The 23,627-nt window shown below is 43.8% G+C and overlaps 1 protein-coding gene across 3 annotated transcripts in view; it reads left to right on the forward strand.

Moving 5' to 3' along the window:
• The window catches only part of PCSK5 (proprotein convertase subtilisin/kexin type 5), a 444,612-nt gene that overhangs the window by 74,987 nt on the left and 345,998 nt on the right, over positions 1 to 23,627 (forward strand). For all 3 annotated transcript variants that reach the window (XM_053907817.1, XM_019463577.2, XM_019463578.2), the window contains exon 3: positions 13,350 to 13,463. In XM_053907817.1, coding sequence (XP_053763792.1) covers positions 13,350 to 13,463 — 114 coding nt within the window. The remainder of the gene's footprint in view (positions 1 to 13,349; positions 13,464 to 23,627) is intronic.

A 23,627-nucleotide genomic window follows, 5' to 3' on the forward strand; every position in this document is an offset into this window, starting at 1 on the left:
GGTAGGGTTTCTGGGCCCGTGGTCCAGGCCGGCTGCCAGCCCCAATGTGCCAGAGTGGACCCCCCTGGAGGAGGGGGTGGTGCCTAGAGAGAATTGCTGCGAATTGCCCGCGGGAGCAGTAAACGCATCCGATTCCCATGAACTTGACACAACGGACTGGTGGGGCGTGGGGAGGGGGTGGCCGCTGGGCCGTCCAGAACACACAGCAGGAAAGAAGGCAGCTTGATGGGACAGACTTGCAGCTCCCGGGTCTTCACGCTGAAAATGTGTCAGGGTTGATGACAGTGATGAAAACGTGCTTTCTCCCTCCTTCCTCAAGCCTCGGCCCCGGGCCTCCTGTAATTGACTGTGGTGGGTATGAATTACGAGTTCAGGGAGCCGGAGGCCCGGTGGAGTGACTTGGCACCCGTCTGCTGTGACATGCGGGCCGCCAAGGAGCTGGGAGCGGGCTCCGCCTCGCCCTCGCGGGGGGCAGGCGGCCGCTGCGGCCGGTGCCCTCATCCATCGGGTCCAGCTCCAGACGTTTCTGCGCGCTGACCTGCGGGTTTTGTCAAGCACCACCTTGCTGGAAGCCTCATGCGTGGTTTCCGAGGTGAGGGAGCAGGCCCGAGATTGAGAAAACATTCGGTTTGCTTCAGGCAACTGGATCGAGGTGAGAAGATGCCAATCCCTTTCCCGTCTGGCCCAGGGATTTTTGGACGGTATTTTTCCCTGAGGCTCAAAGGCATGCTTCTCCCCCACCCTGACCAAAGTAGCTGTTTGCTAAATATTTCAGAGGGTGATGATGGTGTTTAAGAGCTGCCACAATTCCAGTGTTTTCGTTGCAAAACACCCCTGCCCTCCCTGCCAACTATAAGGTTAGAGTTCCGGGGGAAAAGAAAAAAGAATATAATAGAAACCCAAGTCAGAGACCCGTTCTGAAGATTGACCTTTCTCCTATCTCTCTGCTCTCTGGGACCCCACCATGGCGGGGGCGGGGGGGGGGGGTCTTTATTCTCCCCACCCGTGACTTTGCACATTTACTGACGTACAGATTTTCGAGCTCATTTCAGATGAACCATTTAGATGGACCTCGAGAATGTAGAGTGCTTATGCACACTTGATGCATTTGCTCCTAAAATTGCATATTTATCTCCTAGCAGCAGGAGGAAGAAAACACGTTGACTTTTTTTTGGGGGGGGGGGGGCGGGTTATTTATTTATTTTGAAAGAGAGCGATAGAGTGTGTGCGAATGTGTGTGGGCAGGGGAGGGGCAGAAAGAGAGAGGGAGAGAGAGAATCCCAAGCAGGCTGCAAGCTCAGCTTGGCGTCCAGCTCAGGGCTTGATCTCACGAACTGCGAGATCATGACCTGAGCCAAAATGAAGCATCAGACGCTTAACCGACGGAGCCACCCACGTGCCCCAAAACCTTGACTTCTAATCCACCCCCTACGTTGGACCCATAGCTCTGTAGAGCTCACCAACCTAATAATCGATAGTTTCTTGATCTCTGAGATTTGAAATCTTGACAATGACGAGATTTAAAAGAGAGAGGTTAAATATCAGAAGCTACCGGAATATTGAGAATGCCCCACGTTGAAAAAAAAAAAAGGATTAAATTGAGGATATTAAAACTTTAGGCGTCCAGTTCTGAAGTTATGGGCTCCCCCTCCCACCCCCCTCAGATTTTTTTTCACTGTGATCAAAATTGGAGCAGTAGGGCCCATGGAAATCGAGAAGCAAATGCTGTTGTTATTTATATTTAAATAGCGAGGAGAATAAGACAGTATGTGCACCGGAGCCGAATTAGTCACTAGGGGAGAGTATTTCCCCCCATGTGAATATAACTTTCACGATCGTTGTTTGTGAGCCATGGAATGAAGAGGCAAGAAGCTGACATGCTTTTGAGATTTAGCAGATCACCCCGTGTCCTCTGTGTGGAGAAATAATGAGAATGACTCCCTTTCCTTTGCCAGCGTTTGCCCCTTTTCATATTAATCTCAGCCGAATTGAACAATTTCTCCCCTCTCTACAAAATAATGCTCGTCTTTGTATCCACTTGCTATGCAAGGGCATCCAATTTTTGCAAGTACGGGTCTGGGAATGTCTTGAACGATTGGTACACAGAGTTGCAGGACTGGTCAAAGAGAACCAAAATCCGTCGAGTGATTGGCACTTAGTTTTAAGGCAAAATGGCATTCTTTCAGACGTCTCAAACTTTACTAAGGCAGAATGAGCTATAACTTACTTTCCATGTTGAACAGATTTTATTCCGTTGCCCTGGCTTTCGAATTGCTTAGAGGAAGATCATTCAAAAAACAAACACATAGAGAATGAAGTCATGCCACTGTATTTTTAGTGCAGTGATAATCTTGATCCCAGAGTGAAGCTGGAGGGAATTATGTGCTGTTCGAGTTTAATCCCTGAATTAAGATTGCATTTAATCAAAAGTGTGACTTTAACCCTGGGTGGCATTTAGACATGTAGGATTAATTTTAGATACTTCAGAATTCTATTTCCTTTTCAAACTTCTAAGCAATCAAAATCGTTTTCAAGTTTCCTCTCATTGCTTAAATTAATTATCCTAAAGTTTAAAATAGAAAAAAACTGAAATCCAAGTTAGAATACGCAAGATTCTTTGGATATAATCTTGCCGTTCACCAAGGATTCTAATGAATTCACATGACCAGTTTTTCGTTTTAATAACTGCATCCCATGTGCTGGGTGCATCTGTGCACATGTGCGTGCACACACGCTTTTTTTTTTTTTTTTAACAGAAATTGAATTCTGTTTTACCCATTGGAAAACATTTTGGCATGAGTAGGAATAGGAAGCTTTCTCCCCCCACCCGAAAGAACAAATTCGACTTGTCTCAAGAAACAAATGCATTACCTTTGAGACAAATATGAAATACGTATCTTGCCTTCAAGGGATTTTAAGAACGTTTAGAGAGTGACCCATCAATGGGAAAATTAACCTGAAATCTGCTAAGATTAGCTTTCCTAGAAAGACAAGATAAAGCAAAAATAATATATTGTCATTGAAAGTCCGGAAGAAACTGTTGCTAATGGGTATTATTACTAGTGGCCAGGATGGGCAAAGCCTTCATTTAAATGCTTAAAAACAAGTTTTCTTCAAGGAACGATGTCCTAGCATTTTTTTTCTTATCAGTTTGCCACCTTTTCTTACTTACCTTTGAGTTAGTTGGTTCCCAGTCCTTTCCTTGATCTTTATATTTCTCCCTCCATGACTGCTCTTAAAATCGCACTTGGTCTGCGGTGTGCTTTGACTGTGGATGAGTCCTTGACCATTAAAATGTTGGCGATGCTCTTTGTCACTGGGAGAATGTATCACTAGCACCGTGGGATCCATCGACTTTATTTAGCCTTTGGTCCTTGCCGGTTCTGAACTGATTGCCGGTATCTGCCGTCACGTTCCAGGTTCTCGACCCACGTCGACCCACATGGGGGTCGACACTCGATGTGCTTGGGACAGGCACTTGGAACCCTCTTTAATGACTGCCAACATCAAAGGCTTATATTAGAGAATCATCTAGTCGGGAATACGAGGAACCACACCATTTCTGGAAGGTCACTGATAAGGAAATAAATACCTTACGTGCACTCAGAACACGTAATTCCTTAATTCTTCTGCATTTATCCACATTAATTGTGGACACTGATTTTGTTGCTTCTAAGATTTAGACTGGGTGAGGTGGGGGAAACGATCCCATCTCTGTAGATCTATAGAGCATTAGGTTCCACGTTATATGCCTTTACCCTTCCCTTATGCTTGACTGCTTTGTACTTGGGACCCTTTCTATCCCAGAAAGCATTTAATAATTTCTCTGGTGTTTAGATTACATTGAACTTGGGGGGTTTTGATGTAACAGTTGAACGGTCAGAATCTGCGTCAGAGCACCTTACTGGACAAGTTTATAGGAACTAACTAGTCCCTAGATACAGGCGAGAGGGTCCCCCTCTGAGGGCCTTGTTTAGCCTTCTTTCAGCTGAGTTTGTTCCCATCAGCTGAGAAACTGGTGGGGCCTTGGGGACATGCCCACCTTGAACGTGTGTTTTCTTCGAGATCATATTTTTGCCACCGACAAGCCCAGAACTAGTTGACCAGATTACCATAGACATCTGTGGCCTATGGACGAGCTGTAGACAAAAGTACAGACTTCTGGTCACCCTAGGGATTTTTGTATTAACGACTCACGTTGCCTATAGTATTTTCTTCTGAGACATTTATATGGCTGGGTCCTTATTATTCAGAATTCTGTCAAAGAGGCCTTTCTTGACCACCTTACCTAGAATAGCCCCCTCTGTCAAAATCTCCATTACCTTGTGTTATTTATTTTTTGCACCATGAGAAAATGGTACACAATCTTTTATTTACCTGCATGCTTATGGTCCATCTTCAACTAGAATGGAAACTGCCTGAAGGTGAGGTGGGAAATTGGTTATTTTGTTCGATGCCATTCTGCAGCATCCAGAACAGTGCCCGCCTCGTAGTAGTACTTTATATAATATTTTGAGACTGGAGAGACCAATGAACGCAAGGCCCTTGAGGGTGGGGTGTAAATTTTACTGCTTTAATTGGATGCAACTGTGTATATTTCCTGTTCACACATCATCTTCTCAGAAGTGAGGAGGAAAAAAAAAAAAAAAACGGAGAGCAAGTTAGGAAATTAAACATTTAGAAGTTAGAATAACAGTGGAATAGTTTAAGGTGAGAAATAGGACTTTATTTTTTTTTTATTATTTATTTATTTATTTATTTTTTTAACGTTTATTTTATTTTTGAGACAGAGAGAGGCAGAGCATGAACAGGGGAGGGGCAGAGAGCGAGGGAGACACAGAATCTGAAACAGGGTCCAGGCTCCGAGCTGTCAGCACAGAGCCTGACGCGGGGCTCGAACTCACGGACCGTGAGATCGTGACCTGAGCCGAAGTCGGACGCTTAACCGACCGAGCCACCCAGGCGCCCCAAGAAACAGGACTTTAATTCTTTGAAAGTAAGTAAGGCAGTTGGACCAATAATACCATGAGTTTTCCACCAAACAAAGGAGCATGGGATTAAGTCGTGGCACACTTCTAGGAGTTTGGTTCTGTGGGAGAAAGCCGACTAATCGTAAAATGTTTCAGCACTTAAAGTTTTTCACTTGGGCCTGTATTGTCTTCGATTACACTGTTCTGAGTGCACGTAAGGTATTTATTTCCTTATCAGTGACCTTCCAGAAATGGTGTGGTTCCTCGTATTCCCGACTAGATGATTCTCTAATATAAGCCTTTGAGGTTGGCAGTCATTAAAGAGGATTCCAAGTGCCTGTCCCAAGCACATCGAGTGACATCCCTCCATCAGATAAACAGTAATGCTTATCTTGTTCACAAGTAGCTCTCTGGAATACGCAGACTTCAAACAATTGGACTCGTTCTTTTTAATTTTTTTTTTAACGTTTTATTTTTATTTTTGAGACAGAGAGAGACAGACCATGAACGGGGGAGGGGCAGAGAGGGAGGGAGACACAGAATCGGAAGCAGGCTCCAGGCTCCGAGCCATCAGCCCAGAGCCCGACGCGGGGCTTGAACTCACGGACCGTGAGATCGTGACCTGAGTCGAAGTCGGACGCTTAACCGACTGAGCCACCCAGGCGCCCCGGATTTGTTCTTTTTAAAGCGTGACTCCAATCAAAAAACAATGTCAACATTGAGTAACTCACTAATGACCAGTTTACTTACTAACTGGAGTAAGGTTTCAAGACTAGAATACCCTCCTCTGAACACATACTTTTATGAGATTCTTTAATTCACCGGTTGACTCTGTTTTGTGGCTCAGAGTTCTAGAAAACTTTGGGGATATGTCGGCTTCAGATTTTGGGGCCTGAGAGCAGCTTGCCAGCACGATATTGTCTTTACCCACCCTTCTTTTCCACAATGAACAAGCACGTAGCCGTGATGCACTTAACTGACACTTTTTTTTTTTTTTTAAATCAAGGCAGCTCTGCATGTTTTGTTTTCAAAGTCAGAGAAGAAAAAGGAGGGGAGAATTCTCTACGTGCTTTTTTCCCCCGCTATTTTGTTGACGGTACCCAAAAAAAGGATACGAAATATGGAATGCCACGTATTTTCTTTCCTGGCAACTGCTTCCTCAGATCATGAAAGGAATAATATAATTTACTACACTCCTTTCTAAATATTAATCTCCCTTCTTCACGGAATGACTTAAGATCATTTATCAACTAGAGCGCCTATTCACCTCTATGGCACGTAGCACAAGCGTTTTATTCCCAGTCAAATCAGAAAATAGAATATACAGATAAAATCTCAAAGCTAGAAGGAGATGAGAGGGCATATTTTGTCTGCCCTGTCTCATTGTTCATATAAAAGTGTCCATGAAGATTTTGCAAGGTCACGCCGATGGCTGGTGGCAAATCTAACATTATTAACCAAGTTTCCCACATTCCAATCACTTCTATTTGCTATTTATCCACCTTTTTTAAAAAAAACCTTTCACGTTAAAACATAATGTAAAGCCACCCGAGATGCTTTTTGTATACTGTTTTTCTCATTATTAAAAAAAAAAAAAAACAAAAAAAAACGCATGTTGTGACTTACACAGGCAGTCACATTTGAAATCACTGGATTATATGATAGTAATCAACCAATGGAACCTATTAAGTTGAAAGAAATGTTAAATTGTTGGTATAGGTAACATATTCATGTAGTACAAAAGGTAACAAAGTTGAAGGACACGCAGTAAAGGTCTCCCCACTACGTCTGTATCCCAATCATTTATATCCCAGGAAGCAACCAGTGTTCATCGAAGAGTTTTCTGTGTAATCACTTCAGATAAAGGCAACAATTGTAATACTCTTTATAGACTGTCCTTTCTTTTTCTTTCTTTCTTTCTTTCTTTCTTTCTTTCTTTCTTTCTTTCTTTCTTTCTTTCTTTCTTTTCTTCCTTCCTTCCTTCCTTCCTCTCTCTCTTTTTCTTTCTCTCTTTCTTTCGTTTTACTTTAAGCTGCATCATGGAGATCGTTCTCTGTTAGTACCTAATAGAATCTGTTACATTCTCTTTTATGGTTGCGTTGTACTTCATCGTATTGATATATCATCGTTTAGTAATCTCTCTCCGTACACATCCAGGTTGTTTACAGCTGGCAGTTATTACTTACAGTGCTTCAGTAAATAGCCCCCTTGCATCTTTACATGTGTAAATAAGGATGTAGGATAAATTCCTAACAGCGGAATTACTTCTTGTCGAATTCTTGTAGATATTGTCCACTTATGCTCCATCGAGTTGGACAGGTTTACATTCCCATCATTGTGATAGGAGAATGAGGATCGTGTCATGACCTCCCTAGTCATTGGACGTTACCAATCTTCACGTTGTTTATATCTGAAAGGTGAAAAAGTGATATCTTGGGGTCATTTTCATTTACTTTTGTCTTTATCTGCATGAGGCTAGACATATTTTTGTGTGTTTAAAAACTTGATTTATCTTTTCAGGATTACTGTACTCCTGTCCTTGCCCGTTTTCCTGCTGAATTTTTCTCTTATTGATTGAAGAAACTTTTTGTATATTAGGGAAAGAGCCTTTTGTCCCTGGTAGGAGCTGGAAACTCCCTGTTTGTCTTCTGCCTTGTTTTTGAAGGGTTTTTTTTTTTAATTTATTTTTTACTTTGTTAAATGTGTCACTTTTTCTAAATCCCCTTTTTGATTTGCATCATACTTAAGCATCTTCCACTCTAAGATTATTTTTTTAAATCTCCTGTATTTCTCAGGATACTTTGATGGTTGTGTTTGTTTAGTTGTACATTTAATATCACTCAGTTGAAATTATCCTGATGTAACATGTTAGACTGATTTCACTTACAAAGTAATCTGGTTTTCCCCACATGATTTAGAATGGGACCCTTAACATATACTATATTCTTATATATTTAGGGTTGACTTCTTGACTTTCCATTCCATTCCATGGAAATCTGTAGACATTTACTCCCAGTATATATTTCAATCTTTAGTTTTAATCTATTTTATTTATGTATTTATTTATTTATTATTTTTGTGTGTGTGTTTATTTTTGAGAGAGAGAGAGACCGAGCACAAGCAGGTGAGGGGCAGAGGGTGAGGAAGACACAGAATCCAAAGCAGGCTCCAGGCTCTGAGCTGTCAGCACAGAGCCAGATGCGGGGCTTGAACTCACAAACGGGAGAGATCATGACCTGAGCTGAAGTCGGATGCTTAACTGACTGAGCCGCCCAGGTGCCCCGAATGAGACACCTTGTTAAATTTCATCTTCACTGAGGCATAATCAACATATAAAATTCTAAGATATTTATTTATTTATTTATTTATTTATTCATTCATTTTAAGTTTATTTATTTATTTTGAGAGAGTGAGTAAGCAGGGAAGGGGCAGAGAGAGAGAGAGGGGGAGAGAGAGTATCCCCAGCAGGCTCTGTGCTGTCAATGCAGAGCCCAATGTGCGGCTCAAACCCATGAAATGTGAGTTCCTGACCTGAGCCGAGATCAAGAGTCAGACGCTTGACCAACTGAGCCACCCAGGCGCCCCAAAAGTGTACGATATTTGAAATGTACATTATAGTTGTGTGTAAGCGATGAATCGGAGGGTCTACCCCCAAAACCGAGAGCACACCGTATACATTGTATGTTAGCTAACTTGACAATAAACTATGTATATAGTAAAACAAAAATAAAGTATACATTGTAGTGATTATATGATCATCTGTAGGTAAAATGTAAGGATTCCCTCCATCGAGTTAATTAACATATTCATCACCATATATATGTATACATATACGTGTTTTTTGGTAAGAACACTTAAGTTCTACTTTTTTAGCGAATTTCTGTTATATGATACAGTTGTTGTCAACTACCATTACATTCAATCTTCGGTCATACATTAGATCCTGAGGCCTTGTTCATCTTACAGTTGAATGTTTGTACCCTTTTACTAACCCGCCCTATGTCCCTTACCCCTCAGCCTCTGGCAACCGTTTTTCCGCTGTTTCTACAAGTCTGGCTTTTTTTTTTTTTTTTTTTTTTTTGAGTCCACATGTAAGTGATGCCTTGCACTATTTATCTTTCTTGTGATATCGTAGCTTTTGATTAATATTTCTATAAAAGTCACATCACGTATATTCATATAGCTTCTTTTTTTATCCTATTTCAGAAAGTTGTTAAATTTCAAACTCATGAGACAGGATTTCAGCTGAGATGTTGGGCAGGGGAGTGCCCAGAATTATCCCTGAACGTGCTTTGCTTGACAAGTAAAATCTGATGAAAGGGAACATGTTTCGGCAACGATGCTGAAGCAGTGGATGCCTAGATCCACTTGGACCGTATAGGGAGACGAGGTCTGTGGGTGGAGGAAGGGACCGTCCTTATAACCTGGAGGACACGTATGTTGAAGTTCATGGAAGATACACTGATGATCTCAAAGGTCCTGTGGTTTTTACAGTCCGGATGAGCTGTAGTTCCTTAATATAAGAAATCGAGCTTTCAGAAGTTAAACCGGTGAGGGAAAGCACAGGGTTTTCCTTGTTTCCTGGGCTGACCATGGTTTTATGAAAATGAATTTCGAAGTGTCTTTTCTGTGCATTGAGGCTTCTTGGCAAAAAGTGCAGCCTGTGTAATGCATTACCTCTGAGCTTTTTCTTAAAGGGCTTAAGGGCAGACATATGGATAATGGTTTAAAAATAGAAATACGGTCTTTCCAGTCCTAGAAATCTTCTGATCCAAGAGGTGTTCTTCCCACTTTCCAAAAAATGTAGGGCTACATACTCATACTCCTAGATACCAAGACAAAATACATGGTATCTGACGCTAAAAAAAAACAACCCACTGTACTTTTCTTGAATATTTCAGCCCTGTGATCAGACAGTGACTTAAAGCCCCATCTCGATGCCAACTCGCTGTGTCACCTTCTAGCCACCGCGCCCTATAACTAAGCACTTTTGTTTGGTAAAATTACAGAAGACATGCTGTTTGGTAAGATATGTTGTTCTATTTTAGTACCTGTAGTTCATCCAGGAGCATGGCTGGCACTTGGTTTCTTCACATACTCCTTCCACATGTGTCCATGTGTGTTTGTGTGTGCATTTAGGGCAAGTGCACACTCCCAGTGTCATTGTAGAAACAGTGATACACCCCCCCACCCCGCGAACAGACTTGTTCTGATCTCTGGCAATCTATGTGCGACCACGCTGGGGGATCTGACCCCTTCTGGTTTATGGACACCTACAGGTGGCAATTGAGAATTTATGGAGGTTCTGTTAGGAAAGACCACTGCCGATGGAGGGTTCGTTTGGAGAGCGTTCCATCTAAATTTTTTTTTTTTTAACGTTTATTTATTTTTGAGACAGAGAGAGACAGAGCATGAACGGGGGAGGGTCAGAGAGAGGGAGACACAGAATCGGAAACAGGCTCCAGGCTCCGAGCCGTCAGCCCAGAGCCCGACGCGGGGCTCGAACTCACGGACCGTGAGATCGTGACCTGAGCCGAAGTCGGACGCCCAACCGACTGAGCCACCCAGGCGCCCCAGAGAGAGTTCCATCTAAACGGATCTGCGGCCTTCTTTCCCCTAGCATACACATGTATACTGATCTAGTCTTGCTGCGATGTGACTTGGGCGGTAATAATAAGGATCGCAGATATAATTTGCATAATCAAATTTTTCACAAATGGCCTGATTAATAGAGTGCTAGATGTCATTCATGGAGATGACTACATTTTTATGAAGTGGAAAACTGTGGAATGCTTGCTAACTATTTCTTGGTAAAATGTAAGTCCTTCAGAGCCAAAGACTATTTTTACTCCTCTTTATATTCCCAGCACAGCGTCTGGTGCAGAAGAGACACTTAATGCTTTTTGAATGAACAAGTGGGTGAATGAGACTCATTCCTTAGAAAGATTGTTTGAAACTAAGAGATTAAAATGTTTCCTGGAAATAGAAAAAGTGCATGCACGCCCATGCTGGCTGCTCTACTTTGAGAAAGAGATCGATTTTTTCCCTATATTGTTCGAAATCCAGCCGCTTAAAAATTACCCTCTTCGTTAAAAAAAAAAAGTACACACATTTTTAACGCCGCATTAGTTTCGATGTGACTTCTAAAGAGCAGTCTCTTGAGTCAAAGACAAAACAAGATCCCTGTTGGCATCCCTGACGACCGTTGTTTAAAGACAACTGTTTCTTTAAAGTTTAAAGAAATGCACACAATCTCTTCTGTCCAGTGTACAAGGTATGATGTTGGGGATGTGTGTGGGAGTAGAATGTTCCAGTGCCAGAGGGCCCCCTTAGTCTACATGAATTGAAACAGGAACAGGAAAACCTTTCCTTTTGGAGAATATTATTTTTCATGTATTAGCTTTTTTTCCCGGACTGATCATTTTGCCTAAATTACCTGTCGGAGAAGGCACGTGTATGATGCTTAGCTGGGATCCTTGTCATAAATGGATTTTATATGTGTTTAGGAGGCTGTGTAATTCTGTCTGCCTTGTTAGTGCTATCATTAGGAATTCACTATTCGAATTCATCTTACATACCAATAGCCTCGTTGAATAGATTTTCTCAGTGGGAGAATCATAGAAATTTATTAGTTTGGCTATTGGCCTTTGTACCTAATTTATAACCGTGCACCTTGAGCCTGGTAATCAGTACCTTAGTATCTCCTCCAAAGATCTTTAATCAAGTAGGCAAAAGGGGTTTTGAAATCTTTGCTGAATGGGAATCACTAGTGGACCACAAAGTCTCCCTCCCCTCAATTTTTAATCCCTTTGTGGAGAGGAGGGATAAATGGTAGAACAGAACATTTTAGAGTATTATGGCTAAATAAGCTATGGCCAGGGGAGATCAAACAAAGGAGAACTTAGGAACAAATTGTAGAATGCCACCCGGGCTGATACCGCATTTGAGATGCACCATTCAAAAGGGAAATTGTTTATTTTTATGTTGCCATAATGATTACCTGTTTTAAATAACACCCCCATGCGACGCCTGGGTGGCGCAGTCGGTGAAGCACCTGACTTCAGCTCAGGTCGTGATCTCGTGGTTCGTGGGTTCAAGTCTTGCGTCGGGCTCTGTGCTGATGGCTCAGAGCCTGGAGCCTGCTTTGGCTTCTGTGTCTCCTGCTGTCTGTGCTCCTCCCTTGCTCGCACTCTGTCTCTCTCTGTCTCTCTTTCTCTCTCCCTCAAAAACTAAATAAACATTTAAAAAAACACCTCCATAATGTAGTTCTTCTGTTTAGGTTACCATACTGTATTAAACTCGAAAGTTCTCGGTTGCCTTGTTTAAGCAAACGTTGTGGCTAAATATTTAAGACTTTCTCAAGTGTGGGGAGTTTGAATGTGAGCTGGCACGGAGCCTCTCTGGCTCAGGAAATTGAGCGATTTCTCTAATTGTGTGCCAGAGACCCGTCTAGGGCTTTGGTTTTCTGATTCCCCGAATATTGCCGTTTCTACTACGCTATGTTGTAGGAAGCCATTTCTTTAAAAGAAAAAAAAAAAAAATTGTGATCCTAGAGGATTTGATCCCAGGATAATGTTAAAATTTGCTGTGCAATCCCAGAGCATTAAAAACATTTGATGTGTCGTGTAAGGCAAGGGTCACAAACTGTGGCCCGTGGGCCAAATGCAGTCTGCCACTTGTTTTCCTACAGAAAGCCTTACTGGAACTATCACACCCCTTCATTTCTGTCTGTCTGTGGCGCACAAGAGCGGAAGGAGTAGCTGCGACAGAGATCGATGGCCTGCAGGCCTAAAATATGAATTATCTGGACCTTCATAGAAAAAGTTTGCTGACCCTTAGATGAAGTAAGGATGAAAAAATGAGCTTAAAAAATTAACACTGTCAACTTGCAAAAAAGAATTGGGAGTGAAACATGCTTTCTGAAGAAGCCAGAAAGCTAGCATGTTGTCGAGAGATAGGGATGATGGTGTCATGAAAGACTAGGGTGGCTCAGTTGGTTGAGCGTCCACCTTTGACTCAGGTCACGATCTCACGGTTCGTGGGTTCGAGCCCCGCGTTGGGCTCTGCGCTGACAGCTCGGAGCCTGGGGCCTGCTTCGGATTCTGGGTCTCCCTCTCTCCCTCTGCCCTTCCCCTGCTCATGCTCATGCTCTCTCTCTCTCTCTCGAAAATGAATAAACATTAAAAATAAAAATAAGTAAATAAAGGAGAACTAGGTTTCTAGAGAATCTGAGAGCAGAGGCTCGGATTCTCGTTGCCAGCACGAAGTCTGTGACTTGAACCGAGTTGGCTCAGGATGGGAAGTGCTTCAGAGCGTCATTGATGTCGTGCTAACCGTGGTGGATGTTGAACGCTCACCACATGTCCTTCTTCTTGGCAGGTGGAGTGGATCCAACAGCAAGTGGTAAAAAGACGGACAAAGAGGGATTATGACTTCAGCCGTGCCCAGCCGACTTACTTCAACGATCCCAAGTGGCCGAGCATGTGGTATATGGTGAGGAAGCCTGGCCTGGGGCTGTGTTGTCCAGGGCACGTCTGTGGGGTCTGGGAAGACACAGAGGCAGTGACCAGGGATGGTTTCCTGTTCCAGGAGACCCACCATATGAGATTTGGCTGAGGGACCATGCTGTTTTCTGGATCTTTCTGGAACTTTGCTCTTTGGTTCTAAGGCAAAAGATGAAGGGAGTTTGGATTCACAGAATTTCTGTTGGAGAGCTTACTCTGTGTAGCTTTCTACATCTGGGCCAGAGGATAGAAAAATATACTAAGGTGCAGACAGGCACCCTTAGACCTGTCAGGGATCGGGTTCCTCTCTGATACATGTGTCCTCCACTTAAAACCAGTCTGGGTAATGGACAGTGGCTCTCAGAAGCCATTGAAATGACTCTGCTGGTAAGTAACAGATTCCAGGCTTAAGTCCTCTAATATGTGCTTGCTTACTTTAGGTAATGGTTTTTAAACACTAGGGAAAATGGTTTTTTAAACTAAGGGAAAGACTGGCTGGAAAGTGTGTGACTTGTACTTAGCTCATTGGTTCAGGCAGAAACTTTCAGTGAGGGCAATTGGCTTAAGTGTTGAGTAGAGCTGTCCACCTGCTCGCCTGACGTTGCCTCCTTCGGAAATGTATTTCTTTCTCTCTGGGGCACCTGGGTGGCTCAGTCAGTTAAGCGTCCAACTCTTGATTTTGGCTCAGGTCATGAGCTCACGGTTCATAGGGTTGAGTCCTGCATCGGGCTCTGTCCTGACAGCGCGGAGCCTGCTTGGGGTTCTCTCGCTCCCTCTCTCTGCCCCTCCCCTGCTCACATGTGTGCACGCTCCTGCGCTCGCTCTGTTTCTCTCAAAATAAATAAGTAAACTTAAAAAAAATATACATATATTTCTCTAGTCTCAGGGTTTTATGTTCGTGATCCCTGAGAAATACGTTACTTATTCTTACTCGTCAAATCCCCATGTCCCCGGTTTGCTCTATAATCTACAAAGAGACCTTTGCCTTCCTCTTTTTTTGAAAGTCTTCATTGCTGGCTATTGCAAGGGTGTTTCCCTTAACTTCCTTTATTTTTTGCGGTCCTGTCCCTGCTTCTCTGCAAACCCGTAGCATTTTACGGACCCGTCTCATACTTTCCTGCCTCTGTGCCTTTCATTCTTCCCACCCGGCTATTCTTCCTGCCTTTCGCCATGGACTTAGGTGGGGACTCACCCCTTCTTCGGGGCCCATGCCTGAGGCGACGGCTCCAAGTGTCCCTTGTCCTCATCTGTCCCCTCTTCCCTTCCTCCGCTCTCCTGGGCCCTCCGTCTCTGCGGCGCGTTGGCACCTTTCCCTTGGCACTTTGTTTCGATGCTGTCGATATTTTCATCGTACTCTTGTTACACTGGGGCGGGAGCAGAGTCACTTCTACCCCCCGGAAGATCTGACCTAGCGCCTCGCGATGCCAGGAACTTGTGCTTATTTTGAGGTGGGTGAAAGCGGCTGGCTTTTCTCCCAATTTCGTTTTTCTTAGTCTCACCCAGAAGTAGAAGGTTGTGGAAATATTTCGGAACCCCCAGAGAGAATTTTACATAGAAAACTCTTTCAGGCCAAAAAAGAAAAAAAAAAAAAAAAAAAAAAAAAAACGGGAGCCATAAAGCTAAGTTCAAAGGGAGGCGGGACTCTAAACAGCATTCGAGTAGAAATCACCTGAAGGGACAGTAGGACCCTTGACAGCTTGTTAGCTCCAAGACCTGGGAAGAGTGAGCCACCTGGGAAGGCATTGGAAAGAGTGTTGGCAGGACCTGGGGAGCTCTGTCTGATGCTGACAAAATGATAAGAGTATAATGGGATTAAGAGAGGGGATGGGAGAGAAATCCCTCTCCGCCACCGTTCATGAGGCCGGGCAGAGGAGACCCTCGTCGCCTTACATTTCTTCATGCAAGAAAGAGCTGGTGTGCTGTTGGCACCGGTCCCAGTGAGCGGGGGACGTGTTGGGCAGCTTTCCCTGACCTTCTTACCGCTTCGGCAGGCTGGCCTGGGCTCTGGAGGAACCATGGCCAAGGCATTAGCACCTCGGCCAGCCTGGGGACTCCGAAGGTTTCAGTACCCGTAGAGCGAGACCTCCTCTCCCCCAAGAACTGTTGCTATTTCTTTGGAAATTCCCTTTGCATGTCAGGAAAGTGGAGGGAAGAACTTTTGTTCGGGCATTTCAACGTCGGCTGTGTTTCAATACCTGTTTGATAATTCACATAGGTGACGTGTTTATGGAGCACTTACCGTGTGCCAGGCGATGTGCTAAATACTTTGAGTATGTTTCTAATGTAGTGTGAGCGAAAGTGTGTGTGTGGATATTGGCCCTGTTTTAAGAGCAAGGAACCTGTGGCTCCTGAAATGTAGACGACTTGTCTAAAAGCACCCAGCCTGGGGCGTCTGGGTGGCTCAGGTCATGATCTTGTGGTTCGTGGGTTTGAGCCCCACGTCCGGCTCTGTGCTGACGGCTCGGAGCCTGGAACCCGCTTCGGATTCTGTGTGTCCCGCTCTCTCTGCCCCTCCCCAGCTCGTACTCCGTCTCTCTTTCTCTCTCAAAAATAAACAAACGTTAAAATCACCCAGCCCGAACGCGGTAGAGCAGTGCTGACAAACCAGGCAGGTTGATGGGAGTCCATAGGACCGACCCGGCATCCTGTCCCCACCCTTGTCCTACTTAGAAGCACTATCCTAAGAAAGATGCTACTCCAGCCCTCCAGGAACTTCGAATCTATCCACAGAGAAGCGACTAAAATTCAAGGCAGAGTAGTGGGTGCCATGGAGGATGAACAAAGTATCTTGAACAACTAAAGAGTTTCGAAGCTTCCTATTAAATGGTTGCTTTTCCCTTAACAAAAGGGGTGGGAAAGAGGTTATGTACCTTAAGTTGATCTGTCAGGAGTAACGGGACGGGATGAGAGCTAGAACTTCAAATCTGCCAACCTCGATGCGGATCCCCATTGCTTCACTTACTGTGCCCATGAGTTACCTCGAACTCTCCTCAACAGTAACGTGAAAGTATCTGGTTCTTGTGTATGAGTTAGCTATTGCTGTGTAACAAATCACAGAACTTAATTTTGCAAACAGCTCACGGGCCCTGTTCGGACAGGGCCCAGCAGTGACGGCTTCTCTTTCTGTGGCGTCTGGGACTTCGGTTGGACGACTCAGAGGCTTGGCTGCAGCTGGAGGATTCACTTGCAAGTGGCCTCGTTATTGGCCTCATCCTGTGGTGAGGACTGCTTGAGTGTCCACTTGAGACGGCACTGGCTTCCCCCGGGGCAAATAATCCAGGAAGTCATGTTAGAAGTAGTGATGTCTTTTATTATCTAGCCTCAGAAGTCACAGACCGTTTCTTCTGGAATTTTCTATCGGCCCCACATGCCAGCTCCGATTTCGTGTGTGAGGGAACTGTGTGATGTGGATGTACATACTAGGAGGTGAGGATCATTTGGGAAGCCGGTGGCCACAATTAAATGAAGTACTACATGAGAAGCCCTTAGCGTAGTGCCTTTTCTGACACTAGAAAACCCTCAGTAAGTCTTTATTGTTATTATTCTCTGACCGTTTAATTGCAATTAAAAGGAAATACATGCTGTTTCCTCTTGTCCGTTGTTTAAACTGCTGCTAGTCAAGGAAGAGGGGGAATCACTTGTCCAGCACGTGCTTTTCAGAGCCTTCTGGTGACACATCGGTGACCCGGCTGAGCAAGGTGCTGATTTTCTTCTTCCTCTCTCTGGACCCTGGGCCCTGCTGGAGTGTTTCTGAGGGCTGCTTGGCGAGCCTCCATAGGGTCCTGCCTTTAGCTCGTTAGCCTGGGCCCCGGCCTGTCATTCTATATTTATCACAGGAGAGTGGAGATTAAAGAATGGCATGAAGTGTGCCTGGGTGTCTCTTTTAATTAATTTAAAAGCTTTGCCCCTGTGGCTCCTCCCCCTGGAAACTGGTGTGTGAAACCATTATGTCTGGCCTGGAAGCTTGGGCAATATATCCGGGGAAATCTCCAACTGCATCTACAGAGACGATGGCCGTATAATTACTCCTCTGTCCTGAAATACTGTGCTCAGGCTTCCAGGAGTTGGGAGAGTGCAATCCTAAAAATAGCACTCGCTTCTTGTTGCATGGACAGACTTCTGCACCTGCTCTTTGTCTGGCCAAGATGGCAAGCACCGAGGATTGGGGGAAACATGATTTGTGCTTCCTGAGATCAGTAAAGCAGGAGGGGAATATATAAGCACCAGTGAAAGTTTCCTGGGCAAGGGGTTCCTTCCAGAAGTTTCTCTGGGATTATGTACATAATCCCTCTCTCTCTGTCCCTCCCCCATTCATGCTCTGTGTTCATCTCTCCCTCTGTCTCTCTCAAAAAAAAAAAAAAAAAACAACTAAAAACACACCCAAGCTTGCCCCCCCCCCAATCAGAGATTCTTTATGTTTTGGGGAGTGTGGCTTGAGTGGGGGTATTTTATCAACGCTCACTGGGTGATTCTAATAAGCAGTCGGGACTGAGAAGCACGGCAGTGAGGTAGGAATCCTGTGTCACTCATTGCCTAAGGTCTGATAAGTAATAAATGCTCCATAAATGCTGATCAAACAAACACTTGAGTAATCTGGTGTTTACCAATTCTTTGGTGATCTACGTAGTAGAGAAAATAATTGCTCACCTTTGAGTGCTCAGTATATGTCAAGCATGCTGGCAGACTTTCACATGTGGTGTCTTGCTGCCAGGTTTCTAGTGAGTTGGGACCTATTATTATCTTCATTTTACAGATGAGGAACCCAAAGAATAGACACATGAAGTAACTTGTCCAGAGTCCCACTGTTTATCAGGGGCAAGCCCTGGTGTTTAAAGCCAGTTGCTCTGAGCCCTGAGGCCGGCCTTCCAACCTTGACACCCATGGTTCTCAAACTGGCGGCGTCAGAATCATCTGGAGGGCTCGCGGTCTACCCCTCTCACGCACACCCCCAGCCTAGATCTGGGAATCTGCATTTATTTCTAACAGGTTCCCAATCTATGCGGACGTTAGGGTCCCGGGACCCGCCTGAGACCACTTTGTCCTACCCTACCTCAGACACGAGGTTTATATGACTACAGCCAGCTTCCATATTCCCACTATCAGCTGGGGCAAGAAGGGGTTTTTAAACTTAAGGGACATTTTAAAGCACGCTTGGTCAATTTAACTTGTTTTTCTAGATCTTCTACCTTTCTGTTACCACATTTTCTCTTTGGGAAGCTGGCAGCTTTAATACAAGAAGATATTTTTACTTTACTTGCATTGATTGGAAATATGCTTGGCTTCTATATTCTCTCAAGATGCTCCGCAGACAAAGGTTATCTGACAGGAAAGGTCACCAAGATTTGGCCAAGCCTGTGGGAATTTGGTACGATAGAAAGGGTTTTAATGTACCCGGCTGGTATAATGGATCATTATGACCCTACTAAAGAAAATTCAGCTCGACTCTAGAGACACCAAGGCTAAGTAAGGTGCCTCTCAAGGGTCTGGAAATGCCAATCGAACAAATTCAGGGGGTTTAGATATTTTTTTAAGTCATCGTAAAATATTTCAGGTATAGAGACACTTCTAAGGATACCACAAATACCTGTCCACCCACCCCCCGACTGAGGAATAGAACATGATACCGTTGAACCCCCCCTGTGAGCTCTGTCCTAATAGCATCCCTCCCTCCCCTACAGAGTTAGCACAGATGCTCAATTTGAAATGCAGGGGGGAGGGGCGCCTGGGTGGCGCAGTCGGTTAAGCGTCCGACTTCAGCCAGGTCACGATCTCGCGGTCTGTGAATTCGAGCCCCGAGTCAGGCTCTGGGCTGATGGCTCGGAGCCTGGAGCCTGTTTCCGATTCTGTGTCTCCCTCTCTCTCTGCCCCTCCCCCGTTCATGCTCTGTCTCTCTCTGTCCCAAAAATAAATAAAAAACGTTGAAAAAAAATTTAAAAAAAAAAAAAAAAATGAAATGCAGGGGGGAGATGCCCTTTATTGGCAGATTCTTGTTTGTGGGAGGGATCTTCAGTTCGCAGCAGCTTAACGTTTTTTGAAATCCTAAAATACACATCCATGGGTGGAATGCAGCACTTGGGCCATTGATGAACAATCCCGGGAAAACCACCTGGAAATGAAACTTGGGTGAAAAACCAAGTTTGGTAGAAAAGGTTCTATTCCTTTAGCCATGTAAATATTTTATTTTGTAGAGAAATTGATGTAGCGTTGTACAATATCTCTTGTCTGACTGTTAAGAAATAATATATTTTGGGGGAAAAAAAGAACTGGTAACGATTTTGGACAAGCCCGTAGTTAATAACTTAATTTTTTTCCCCCCTCTTGCCTTGTAGAAGGCAAGCTCAGTTGAAAAGAAAAAAGTAAAGAAGGGCTTGTGAAATCTTGCTGTTTGACTCTCAGACTCTGGTAGTTAGTATGACTGATATTCCGAATTTGTCGTCTTAGTACAGTGGAATTCTCTGTGATGAATAGAGGGTGGCCTATTTAATATGCATCTTTCAAGCCAGGCTCTAATAAATGGGCTCCCTTCTTTTGATGTACCACCTCGGGATTTCATGAAAGCTCTCTGGGTGGTTTTTCTGAGGGGAAAAAAATTATATTTGTCGATCGGCAGCGTGAAAATTAGCTGAGTTCGACTACGCATGTGGGGCCATATCTGCCCAAAACTATGAACTAGCTAGGATAGTAATCGTGAAAAATGATTTTAAGCCACATGGTTCTTTCTCAGCCAACTGGATGGTGTTCAGTACTCCAAGAGTTTGAGACATTGCTGTTTCTGTGGTTGGCACACATCTTCCTAATGATTTATACTGTCATTTGACTCTAATAAAATCTGGTGGAGTTTGTGGCATTATTGTCCTGGCAGCTTGGAAGTCGTCCTTTTAAAACACCCCATTTAGCTGGTTTAATTGAAAATGCAACATGGTGCAAATCTGCAACCATGTGGCACGTCTTGAAGCAAACAGGTGGCCTTCTGAGAAAGGGCAGACTCCGGCCAAGCTGCAAACGATGTACTGGGAGGACCTAGTGGGGGCTTAGGCATGAGTTTGGTGTTCTAGTATTTATTTCTAAGCAGCTCCGTGTCCTGTAGAAAGGTATTTTAGATCAACCTTAGCCCAAGTGGAAAAAAAAAAAAAAGAGACATCTGGACTCGGCGTATTTTCTTAAGTTCACTCCTGCTTCACGCCCTCTAGTTCCACATGGCCGATTCAACTGGGTACTGGGTCAGGGGACAGCATGCACTACCAATGGGCCCGTGTCTTCCTTTCCAGCTCAGCCCTATCCCGCGAGCTCCCCGCTGTTGACGGACCGCGCTTTTGTTTCCTTACCGCTTCAGATTCGCCGTGTCCCCTGTGTTGGGGTTCCCCAAGACCACCCCAGCTTCGGTGATTCGGTAATTGATTGCAGTGAGAGGATACAGCACAGAATCAGCAAAAAGAAAAGCCACATGGCACAAAGTCCAGAGGAAACGAAGCTTAAGCATCCAAGAGACTTATTTCAGTGGAGTCATACGGAAAGCACTTAATTCGTCCGGCAATGAATTGTGACAACATGTGCGAGATGTTGCCTACCAAGGAAACTCATTAGGGACTCCGTGCTCAGGGTTTTTGTTAGGGGTGGTTGTATAGATACCCAGTGTCTACCGCGTACCCAAACTCCCTACTCTTGGAAGGTATTTAGCATAGACCATATCGTTTGCGTAAATACTTAGGCACCGTGCAACATTTTGATGAAGGAATGGTGAGAACTTTCCCCAAGTCTCAGGTTTGCAGCTGCCAGCCAAGGTATTTAGGGGGGCTGAACGCAAACGTGGCTGGGTTGGAATAATAGCTCCAGCTTCATTAAAACTTTGTGTTCACTGAACAAATAAATTAACACGGAAGAAAAATATTCATTAGTGTTCCCCCCGAAGAAAGCAAACTAAATCCCAAGTATGGTCCATATTTGTTTTACAGACTGGAAAAATCCAGCTGAATCAGAGTTCGTGTTAGGCAGGTATTCATTCATTCATTCATTCATTCATTCATTCATTCTTAGAGAATTGCTTTTTTTTCCCCAGCACTTACAGTGTTCTGGATACCAAGGATGAAATAGTAAGTTGACCACAGTGCCTTCTTTAATGAAGAGTAAGCAAGCAGTTTATGGGTAGAAGGTTGAGTTATTTTGCTTCGAAGAGGCTAGTAATTGACGATCTACCTGGAAAAAAAAAAATCACTTCAGATATTATTTATTCCCGCCAGGTGCAAATTGTTACAATCTTTATGAATTTCCTTGAGCAAGATAGAACTTCTTCCATTCTGGTAGTTGATCTTTTCAGCTTCACTTTCACAGAGTCCAAATACGTGGGTAGCCTGGTCCTTTGGGCCCTACTCTAACGTGGTGAAGGGTCTGTTAACAGCAACAGAGTTGTGTTTGTCAAGATTTTAGTCAAACCTTTTCTTTAATTAGTAGCTCATTTTCTCTTAGAAAGCATATAGCATGGACCCCTAAGCTCACTCAATCTGCAGTTGTCTTCTCAGTGTGTTGAAGACAAGTTCTTTTGTCAAACGGTTCCTCTGAAACCCTCCTTCTCATGACTTTTCACGCTGAGTTAGGGCTAGTTCCGGTGATGAAAGCACACACTTCTGGCCTGTTTCACCATCTCTCTGCCAATAAGTAGGATTTCCTTTGTACGTACTCCATAAATGTTGATAGAAAATGAGGAGAGGGGGTCAGTCGCTGAGGCTTCATCTGAAATTTTCCAAATTCATAGAACTGAGTTGGCTCATTCTAAAAGATGATGATGCCTTCAAATGTCCTGTGTTGAGAATTCAAATGCTACAGTTATCTGAGGCATCTGGAATGCTATTTTTCCTTAATTTTGGTTAGCAGTGAACTTGGCTGGAAGTCAGTAGAGTCAAAGGAATAATTTTTAGCATCGCAGTGATGGGAAGAATCAAAACACCCAAGCTGCCTGGGGAAGAGAAAGTAATAACCGTCTTCAAATAGAATGCACATGCACATCAATGTGATTTTTTCCAGTTTCTCAAGTGTAAGAAAATCCTTGCTAGACTGGCAAGGCCTAGGGATGGGATTCTAGGCTAGCAGTGGCTAATCCAATATGCAAATGGTACATGCTGAGAGGCTTTCTGCACAACAGAGGAAGCCAAAGTATAGTGAGAGAAGTAGAATGAAACCAGAAATTCCAGAAAGAGGATTTGATTATGTAATTGAGTAGGTCAGAATCAAACTTGGGTTATACTGTAGAGGTGCTCTTCGTGATGGGAGAGGATGTGGACAAAGTGAAGAAGTCATTCACTTGATTATTCTTTCTTTGATTAAGAGGAGAAGAACCCAATAAAAAATTCCTTCCTTTATGCTAAGGGGAGAAAAAACATCAGTGTGGATGGTGTCTATTCAGATATTTAGTACAATATTTACGGAATAGTCTTAAAGACCACTTGGACGAAATACAGCTTTTTTTTTTTTTTTTTTTTTTTTTTTTTTGGTCAGTCTTTTCTCTCTTAGTTTCTTGTTGAGTCGAATCTTGACCCTTGTAAAAAGTCTACTGGGCTGGAAGTTCTGATCGCAACAGACTAAATTAGCATGTCTGAAGTAAAGAAAATGATGCCCAGGTAGCATAGGACTGTGTTCTTTTAATGATCTCTTTGCATGGTTTCCTGAAACCCAGTTAAATTAGTGTTTTAAAGCTCGATGTTTGGGTTTGTTACCTAGTGATAGAGAAACCATTTTTATTTTTCAGTCAACGAAAAGAAATTCACCGGGACTCTCAGCAGTAGTCAGTTAAGCATAGCAGGGCTACATAAATTTGTTTTTAGATCATTCCTGCTCTGCTTAAATGTTTTACACGCCTGTTCTCATTTTTCTTCCACGCCTGTGCTCCGGATCCCGGGCCCTCTGCTTCACATCCATGCGCACGACACACACAAGCACACAGAAACCAACGCTGTGCATGTTTTTGCAATTAGTACCCTGAATCAGGTGGTCTTTAAGGTACGGAAAAAAGAGTTACAAGACCACCACATTGGAACGGGTCTGAAAAATAACTTAATGCAAGCCCTCAGCTCATGTTCAGTACCCACTTTGTATATTTTTACTAACCAGAAGTATACTCTCCTCACATAGCCCTGTCTTGCCATAATGAACAATTTAGTTC

The sequence above is a fragment of the Panthera pardus genome, unplaced genomic scaffold (genome assembly GCF_024362965.1).
Source record: "Panthera pardus isolate Hobbes unplaced genomic scaffold, ASM2436296v1 HiC_scaffold_20, whole genome shotgun sequence".
In the NCBI taxonomy this organism is placed as follows: domain Eukaryota; kingdom Metazoa; phylum Chordata; class Mammalia; order Carnivora; family Felidae; genus Panthera; species Panthera pardus.